Below are 10,298 nucleotides of genomic sequence, written 5' to 3'. Positions count from 1 at the left end.
ACACACACACACATATATATAATTTACAGTGGGGTTCAAACACGAGACCACTAGTGAAAATGCTTCTATTTTGCATTCTTCCTCATTTAATACAAAAAATTAATTCAAAATTATATAATCAGCATAACTTGACAGAAAAGTTAAAGAGATATGATTTTTAAATATTTTAGTTTTGATTTGTTGTCCTTTTGCTTTAATAAAAGCAGTAATCAAACTGCATGAACTTCCGAAGTAAAACCTGATGATCATGATTTGCAGCATGATTTGAGATGATCCAAAGAAAATCTTGTGCTTCAACGGGAAGAAAAATATGGCCATTTGTAAAAAGTTCAGATGATCAATATCACAAATTTACCTATTTGATTAGTGATCTAAAAACAGTGAAGAATCATAACAAATTCTCGTTCTTCTTACATCATAATTTCCAAAACTTTCTGTTAAAAGTTAATAAATAAATAAACAAATCCCTTATTTTCAATATGGTCTCAGACTTTTGGGTCACACTGTATGTTAAAATCAGAATATTTCATTATAAATCCTGAATGTTAATTAATATCAAAGGAATAGTTCACCCAAAAATGAAAAATTAACTCACAATTGTCTCCAGATTCAGAGAAATTCAGCATTACTTCACTTGAATGGGTGCCATCAGAATAATAAACAAATTCATCATTTTATTGTATTTTATTTATTTATTTTTGACCTTCAAACCGTTTGACTTTTCTAAACAAATACAGTATGTCGGTGGATTTTGATGCGGAAGGACAACGGGAGGAACTTTTTCACTGGAGGAAGTGCTATTAGATTATGGGCTTGTATTTTGACCAGAAGCAACGGTTTAAAGTTAGCCTCAATTAGGGATTTTTTTTATTACAAACATGTAGCTTTTTCACCTCAAGACATTAATTGATGGACTGGAGTGGTGTGGATTACTTGTGGATTTTTGTGATGCTTTTATCAGCTGTTTCTCTCATTCTGACGGCACCCATTCACTGCACAGCACCCATTGGTGAGCAAGTAATTCAATGTAAATCTGTTCCAATGAAGAAACAAACTCATCTTGGATGCCCTGAGGGTGAATACATTTTCAGCAAATTGTCAATTTTGGTTGAACGAACGAACGAACGAACGAACGAACGGATAGACAAACAAACAAACAAACACGTTTAGGGGCATAAACACATAAACATGAACACATCACTGAGAAATTATATTAACAGCCCTGAAATTATTTCTCAACTATTGTGTGCTAGAATTGTGCTAGAAGCTGTATTTTTTTTTTTCACCAGAAATCCCTCTTCGGGTAAACCAGCATGGCATAATATAGTACATGTCAATGTCTGCCAGGGCAGTAGCAAATAATCCCATCATTTCACCCTATTTACATTCACAGATTCAGCATTCACACCAGATTGCTAGCAGAGCTACTGGAAGAAAGAGAAAATGTCAAATGAAAAAAAAAGAAAACTGTCAAATGAAGCCATATGATGATATGAAACATACACCGCAAAAAAGGGCAAAAAGGTGCATAAAAATGCTAAGGCAGGGATTCACTAAGAAAGAAGGAAACTTTAATTTAATTTATCAGCAAAATGCATGAGTTGTTGTTTTAGACTGTTTGTGTACTGTATTTCTGGAAATATGCCTGATTATAATGCTTTTCCATTATTTGATCAGTTATTCTCCATATAAGTCTATAATAAGCCTGATTTTTATAGAAAAGTAATATTTTTGCACATTTAGTACCTGATACCAAATTAGTTACCTAAGTTGCAGCTTTGGCTTTGATATACAGCTTGAGAAAATGGAGCATTTTTAGTGAGTTTGAAGCATATGAAGCCAAAATTGATGTGAAAATATGGGTATCTGAATGATAATATATGCAGAGAGATAACACAAACAGGAAAGTGATTTGAGGAGAGAAACTCTGGAGAAGAACTGCCACCATGTTTCATGCAGATCTGGAGACATTGGCTTCACAGTGCCACAAATCACAGATGGATCTGACTCTTATCCAAACCGGGCTTTGGGCGAGGAACCCAGCTATAGAAAACCTCAGAGCGGAACATCCCTTCTGAACAGTGACAGTGAAAAACTCTGATTTATTTTTCCTCTGTTTTCCATTTTAGAATGGCTGTATAGAGTTCCATTATGTTCCAGCCCCTCTAAAGGAGTGAATTATTAATGTTATTGCCGGGAGAAAGAGTCGCCAGGGGGCCGTGTGCAGGTTTAGATGGGAGATTAACTGTGGGACAAACATAAAATACACTTTGACACACACACACACACACACACACACACACACACACACACACACCTCGCCACAATATATATATATATATATATATATATATACATAGTATACACATACACACACACACACACACACAGAGAAGCCTAGGACCTGCTGTAAAGCAACATTTAATCAGTGCATATTACTTTAAATGCTTCTATGTGTCTCTAGCGGCTGCACTAGTGGACACATATATATATATATATATATATATATATGTAGAGAGAGATATATATAAATCCTCAATATTAAGTTATAATTGTGAATATATAAATGTAAATACAATTTAAATATAAAGAATAAAGTCTTGACTTTTCATGCATAAATCTGTAAATCTGAATGCAGTTATAAACACTGAATATAATGTTATAATTGTAAATATATAAATGTAAATTCAAATATACAGTTATAATCACACACACACACACACACACACACACACACACACACATATATATAAATAAATATATATATATACAATGTACTAATACATTTAAATCTAAAATATATACATATAAAATATGTATAGAAAATAATACATTTTAATAAATAGCGATTTAACAGTTTCCTGTTTGGCCTGCATAATTTATGCATGTATACAAGAGAATGTGTCTTAAAGATGTAGCACATAAACAAACTAAATGAATGGAAGTGATTCTGTAAGCAGCCTGTGAACTGGACTCTAGCAATACTTGAATCCAAATAGGTTTAAAATACTTTACATTTCCAGAGAGTCCTACAAAAGGTCCGTTTAGATGTGCCGATGATGCACAGAATGGACAAGGTTCCAAATTCAGGGATTAAGAGAGTTTGTATAATAATAAACTCTGCAGAGTTCTGACTTTCCATATATTTATTTATTTATTTTGCTTTTGGGCAGAATCGTGCTCTGGAACACTTGCAATATTAATTTGCACTTTATTAGAAACCATGAAATATGCAGCATCTATCACATTTTAAAACTCTGCATTTAAGCAAATCACCTGGAATTTCCAGCATTCTGATAAGAGAGGTTAGGCGTGCATGTGAGTGTCGTAGAGGGTGGAATGAAAGGATACTTACAGAGGATGGAGATCAGAACCAGGCCGAGCAATAGCAAGAGGTTTGTTTGGATGGAGCCGGCACGGCTGCAGTCCATTCTGTTCTTCCTACAGGTGCACACTTGAACTTTCAGTTCTGTGTTGTTGGATATTGGAGGGATGCCAGAATCGGTCAGAACCAGCGGCAGGTTGTAGTTAGCCTTTTTCAGACTGTGCAGCAACATGATCTGGGAGTGAGTGTCTGAAAAACATCAGAAAAAAACTTCTGGTTGCTTTACATGAGGGGAAATAATAATAATAACAAATAAAAAAATAGTGGCAACAGTGTAAAAGTAGCCAAACTCCACAAGCAGGTAAACCACCAACTTGGCAACACTGCATTGAAAGGTTCTTTGCGGAACTCAAAGTTGCTCTTCTGTGGAATCAATGTGAAAACCCCCTTTTAAGGCCATTATTTTTAAGAGTTTACCACAGTAATGCTGACTTTAGGGATGCCAATATTCAGTAATTTTCATGATTGAATGTCATGATCAGTCAATTTTGCCCAAATTTCTAAGCTGATTTAGGGTGACACTCCATTACTAATTATTTTTTATGAATTTTCATGATTGATTGCCATTACAATTAACGACCAATTAAATGCGCACAATGTTTGCAGTTTAAGTAATTAATTTATAGAGAATTCTAATAATGTATGCATGTATATGCAGTATTTACATCACCTAATCACATTTTTACTAAATGCGCTTGTGCTGAAATTGATTCATCAACAATAAATCAATTAAGCTTAATTATATTAAGGTAAACTTTTCCTTTAGTGAAAGCACCTTTTGTATTTCCTCAAACTGGCCCTAGAAATAGCCGGCATGTGTTTAACCGTGGGTCAGTGCCTGTTTCTGTCCCATTTGAGAATGAACTTACCATTGATCCTGGAGATTTTCCATGTTTTCTCCAGTCCTGGCTGTTTGCCAAGTTCGATCTTGAAAGGATCTGTATTAGGATGAATGTCCTTGTCTCGTCCCCCGATCACCACCACATTCATGTCTTTAGCGTCCTCGCACACGCGGGCCACGGAGGGGAAGACATAGGGAGCGTTGTCGTTCTCGTCCTCCAGAGTGATTATCAGCGTACCCGTGCCCGAGGCAGGTGGACTTCCTAGTGAGACATAAGCCAGAGTTAAAAAGAATAAAGTAGGGCAGGACTAGCAGTTTTAGAAGTTTTAGTATTGCAGTATTTAGATTTGATTATTTTTCATTTTAGTAATTTTGTTAATTGCTATTGTCATTTTTTTCAGTGTTTGTAGCATGCCTATTTAGTTTTAATTTACTTTTATTTTAGTTTTAGCAATTAGTACTTCAACTTTAGTTTATTTTGTTTCAAATTTTCCACATTTTCAGAAATTGTAATAGTTTTAGTTAAAATAATAATAAATACATAAATAAATACATATAAACTTGCATCTCTTTAAACTTGAATCTCACATTTACTTTTCTATAGTTTACTGTAAAAAAGGAAACAAGCTTCCATAAAGATCAGCAGAGAGTATTAAGAAAGTAAATTGGTCACTTTTGATTTTCACAATCACATGAAAGTCCTTTGGCAGACTAAAGCGTTCTGGCTCTATAGGCCAAATCAATAGCTGACTTTTGAATGCACAGGAGGATTGTGCTTAACACTCATTGGTGCACTCAAAGCACCAGCATCTCACACTGACTGACTGTTACTGTAAAGCAAAGTGGGTTAAAGACTTCTTACAACCAGAGCCACAAGCAAAAAAAGGTCAGACTGGATGCATCAGAAACACAGACAACAGCAATCAATGTCTATACAGAAAAAAAACAACAACCGCAAATCAAAACATTCAGTCTTTGACTTGGAGTAACAACAATTATCTCGCCTCATTTTGTATCAGATTGCACTTTATTGAATATTGCACAGACAAAAAATACATTATTCAAGGCTTTTGGAATATTCTGTTTCTAGGAGATTAGCAGTTATTGCAGGACTGCATAATTATAAACAGCCCTGGAGGTCACTCGCAATTAACATCCGATCACAGGATCAGTAATTACAGAATTATTTTGTCCTCGTACTGCCAGGAACGCTCAGGCCTCAAAGGGAAGAAGAAAAGGCACATTGTCAAAACATTGGAGCAAGTAATGTCTCAGTAGAAAAAGAAATCAGGTTTGTTCCAATTGCGTCTCTAAAATACCTTTGCAGAACAACGTTTAGAGGTAGAACAATGATGTCCTTGCCATGTTTTATTGATTTTCTGTTCAAAAAGATTGTCAACCATGTAACAAGCCATTTCACAATATGAAAAATAATGCGTGTCCATGGACAAAAGCAAGCTGTCTCGCCTAACACCATTAAAGCAGCAGACTTCTCAGTATGCTTCACAGAAGTAAACATGTCCTGCCATGAGCGATAACAGCTATCTGATTTATAAATCATGAACTCTTAAAAAATTTAGATGTGGCTTGTGTGTGCATTAGTAAATAGTCCATTGCTTCGCTTTCAACACCAATGAGCAAACCTGCGACTGAAATACGCCAAAGGTCAAGGCAAGTATTACATAAATACAGCTGTTTTGGTATATGGTAGTGACTGAATATAGATTAGGTTTCTGCTCATAACAACAGCTATTAACCGCTTTCTGACCCAAACAACAAGATCAGATAAAAATCCCAGAAGCGACTCTAGAATATTCAAGGGGGATTTAGGGGGGCTCGGAGAGCATGAGCTGATGTGATTCGGAGTAATATTTCAGTCCTTAAAGGAACAGTTCACGCAAAATTGACTGAAAATGTACTCACCCTCAGGTCATCCAAGATGTAGATGAGTTTGTTTCTTCATCGGAACAGTTTTGGAGAAATTTAGCATTACTTGCTCACCAATGGTTCCTCTGCAGTGAATGGGTGCCGTCATAATGAAAGTCCAAATAGCTGATAAAACATCACAATAATCCACAAGTAATCCATGCAACTCCAGTCCATCAGTTAACATATTGAGAAGTAAAAACAGTGTGTTTGTATGAAACATATACATCAAGGCATTTCAACCTGATTATGGCCAAAATACCAGTCTATAATCCATAATAATGCTTCCTCCAGTGAAAAATTCTATCCCTTGTTGTCCTCTCAAATCAAAATCAACAGACATATTTGTTTAGAATCATTTTGGACCATTTTCGTTTGTAAATGGTGCTTGATCTGTGCATATATTTCTCTCCCAATTCAGACAAGACGACATTTTCACTGGAGAAAGCAATATTATGAATAGAGGACTCGCCATTTTAGCCGGAAGCAACTGTTTGAATTTAAAAAATGAAACAAAAACTCTTAATTATGGATTTGCTTCTTACAAACACACAGCTTTTCACTTGACAAGATGTTAATTGATGGACTGGAGTTGTGTGGACCACTTGTTGATTATTATCAGCTGTTTGAACTCTCATTCTGACGGCACCCATTCACTGCAGAGGATCCAATGGCAAGCAAGTGATGTAATGCAAAATTTCTCCAAATCTGTTCCAATGAAGAAACTAATTAATCTACATCTTGGTTGCCCTGAGGGTGATAAAATTTTCAGTATGTGTTAATTTTTGGGTGAACTATTCCTTTAAGTGCAAGAGGTCGGCAGTTAAAGTCTTTCTTGTCAACATTTTATAAATAAACATGAAAATAGCCTCTGTTTGTCAGTAGATCAGTAACTGTGAAGTATCTGGTAGCATGTTATTGTGTTATTTCACTGGAACGGAGAGTGTTCGGTTGAGAGATCACGTCTGTGATGAATATAGACACTAAAAAGGCCTTTGGATGTATTCATATTTAATGTACCACACCGCTACATACTCAAGTGAGGTTTATACATAAAGGAAAATGTAATAAAGTTAATATTAAGACATTACATAAACACACTATAGTTTATATTAATATATTGTGTCTCTCACATTTTGACTGATATCAGACATGCATCTGAATCTAAACAGAAGATGAAAAGCAAACACTTCCAACCTTTCTGAAATGAGCAATATTCCAGCAGCAATATGAAACTTAATTATGATTAGTTTTGGTTTGGTGAATACAAACATTCCACATATTGCCACTGACCTCCAAATATCTTTTGAAATGCTTTTTTTTTTCTCCCCAAAGACGATGAAAATATTTTAACTTTGCACAAGGGAATTACTGTGCATATTGAGACAAATTTGTATTTATTTATTTATTTAAATTATGTCTATTTACTTTTTAAAAATGTGTTAAGTTTATTGTTCTTTCCTTAAAATAAATGCTACTTGGTTGACCTAATGCAATTACATTCATACATTTTTTAATGTAAGCATAAAATGTATGAATCTACCGTATATTTATATTTATTTTTGATAAAATTAAATCCTTGTGTGACATCAAATTCAACAATGTTTTATGTCCCCACTATAATAATAATAATAATAATAGTTAATAAATAATAATAATAATGAATGCATAAATCAGTCGATAAATAAATAAACACAATGAAAAATATACTAATTAATAATAATAATAAGATTAGAAAGAAAGAAAGAAAGAAAGAAAGAAAGAAAGAAAGAAATGGATATTAAATAACTTGTCCAAGAACTTCATTACTCAATACATGAACTCTCTATAATACAACTGCAAATGCTATCTCTCTAACTGTTCAGTACATCTACAGCAAAGCAAAAATTAAGATAAACTTATACATCGCCTAAGCAAGCAAATCTCATCAGCCAGGCTTTATGAAGCTCTTCTGTGTGTGCTGTGGGACTGAGAGAAGACATATATGCATGAGGGAATGCAAATCCTCCCCATTTGCACATGGCTGCTGTACGTGGTTAGAAAGCATTAAAGTTGTTTGTCTTCACTAAGAAAAAAAAGCCACATTCCCTCGCTCAATCGCTCCATAGTCTTTACCATCTTCATCAGCATCATCATCATAATTATCTTCGGCAGTGCTAAAAGCTACGTCATCGTCTAACTCACATTGAAGGCCTATTACACACGTTTAGATGCACCGTAAAGTGTTCTAGAAATGAGCAGCAGCCCTTCATGTTGCAGTTTATCACTTAATAACTTTCATCTTAGAAACCGACGACCCCTGTAACATCGGTATTAAGGTAAACGTGAGCGGAAATATACAGCAGACTTCATGAATAGCTGAGTACACACCGCTTTGTTTAACAAGCAGCATTGTCATAAAATATATTCATGAGACACGGATAAGAAAGGGTTGTTTGCATAAATATGTCTATTACATATGCAGCATGTAATGGAACTGGATGTTTCAGATGCTGTCTTTTTTCCTTTCCATAATGAGAGTGATTTATTTTCTCTTTTGTTATGGTGCGCTGATATATATATATATATATATATATAGGCTCACATCTTGTCTGACTTTGCTGAGATCCAATTCCCTCTTCTCTAAACTTCTTTCTAATGCATCACTAAACATTGGTGATATGGAAAGGATAGACAGTTTTTCAGCCTCACAGCTGTTCGTGAGCAGATTTGCAATCAGATGCAAAACTGTCCTTTGTCTTTTCCCTCTGCATTAAAAAAAATACATTTTCATTCAAAAGTTTATAATGCCACATTTTTAGCCTTATGAAAATATGACAATCCAACCAAAAAATATGAACAGTACCACTATAAAATTAGTAAAATAATTTTAAATGGTTAAATTTAAATAAAGTATTCATGCCCCACATTGTGGTGTTATTTCTACCAAAGCAAATTATGAATGTTCCACATTTTGGGTGTTATTTCTACCAAAACAAATAATTTTGCTCCCAATGTGTAATATATTTTTAAGTGAATGTACTTGGTTACCCAGGAGAAAACATAAGAGCTTGAGATGAAACATGAGTCGTGATGAGTAAAGAAAATGAAAAATCAAGGTAAACATCAAGTTAGCAGGTTATTTTTATAGTGTGCCATTTACAATCAAACTATTCAAAAAGTGTGAAAATATAATTACATTTTGCCTTAGCAAATCAATGAAGTCAGAAAAAGTTTTAAAAAGTTAGAAAAATGTTTAGAATACACAAAACAACTTGAAATAGTGTGGAAATGACACTATGGTGAAAATGTTTATAACAACGTCAGCATTCTACTGTGATGCCAATATAAACTGCTGGACATTGTTAGTGGACAAATAAATAAAAATAGTGAAAAACAGTGAACACACAGGGAAAAAAAAACATCCTTGTAAAGGAGAAGTTTGAGTTATGTGTCAAGAAATTATGCCGTTGGTTGCATTAATGATTTTGTGACAGTACAGGACTCTATCTCATCCCCTCAGACTCCAAAGACAGACCCTTGGTTCAGTGAGTTTCTTTATTTTGGCACTGACCCACTGGCCCATAGCGTCTGTTCCACCTGATGCTGCCCTGGAAGACGGACCAATTGACTACAGCAGCTTGGGCTAATACCAAGTGTTTCTCTGTCTGTATCGCTCTCTGTTACTGTCTGTTCACAGTCTCTCCAGAAACAAACGCCATTTCCTATAACAGATCCTATTTAAAATGAATAAATATATAAAAAAATATATAATAAAATAATAAATGAAATTAGGGATGCACCGATACTGAGCTTCTGTACTCGTACTCGTACTCGTTAAAATGCCCCGATACCAGTATCGGTACTCGGTATCGGCAAGTACCAAAAATAAAAGTATCGGTATCGGGCGAGTACTGGAAAAAGTGGTATGGGTGCATCCCTAAATTAAATAAAGTTCTACTACTAATAAAACTGTTTTCTCTCTTTCTCTACTTTTCTGCATTTCACTTTTGCTCTAGTTAGCTCAAGCAAATTTAGCTTATACTTGGCATTGTGCACTACAAACATTGTTGACTCTGATAAATTGCTTCTGCTGTTCCTCATTTGTAAGTTACTTTAGATAAAAGCAACTGCTAAATGCCTAAATGCAAATGCAATAAAGTTCTA

At 34.6% G+C, this 10,298-nt stretch overlaps 1 protein-coding gene across 2 annotated transcripts in view; it reads right to left on the bottom strand.

The window, feature by feature from the left end:
- Nucleotides 1-10,298, bottom strand: part of cdh13 (cadherin 13, H-cadherin (heart)) — a 319,293-nt gene that overhangs the window by 9,568 nt on the left and 299,427 nt on the right. For both annotated transcript variants that reach the window (XM_016480972.1, XM_016480973.1), the window contains 2 exons: nucleotides 4,255-4,488; nucleotides 3,356-3,574 (listed from right to left, as the gene is read on the bottom strand). In XM_016480972.1, the coding sequence (XP_016336458.1) occupies nucleotides 3,356-3,574; nucleotides 4,255-4,488 (453 nt within the window). The remainder of the gene's footprint in view (nucleotides 1-3,355; nucleotides 3,575-4,254; nucleotides 4,489-10,298) is intronic.

This window comes from Sinocyclocheilus anshuiensis, unplaced genomic scaffold (assembly GCF_001515605.1).
Source record: "Sinocyclocheilus anshuiensis isolate Anshui unplaced genomic scaffold, SAMN03320099.WGS_v1.1 scaffold93, whole genome shotgun sequence".
Lineage (NCBI taxonomy): Eukaryota > Metazoa > Chordata > Actinopteri > Cypriniformes > Cyprinidae > Sinocyclocheilus > Sinocyclocheilus anshuiensis.
Note: the sequence above shows the minus strand (reverse complement) of the source record. Positions and strands in the feature narration are given on the sequence as shown.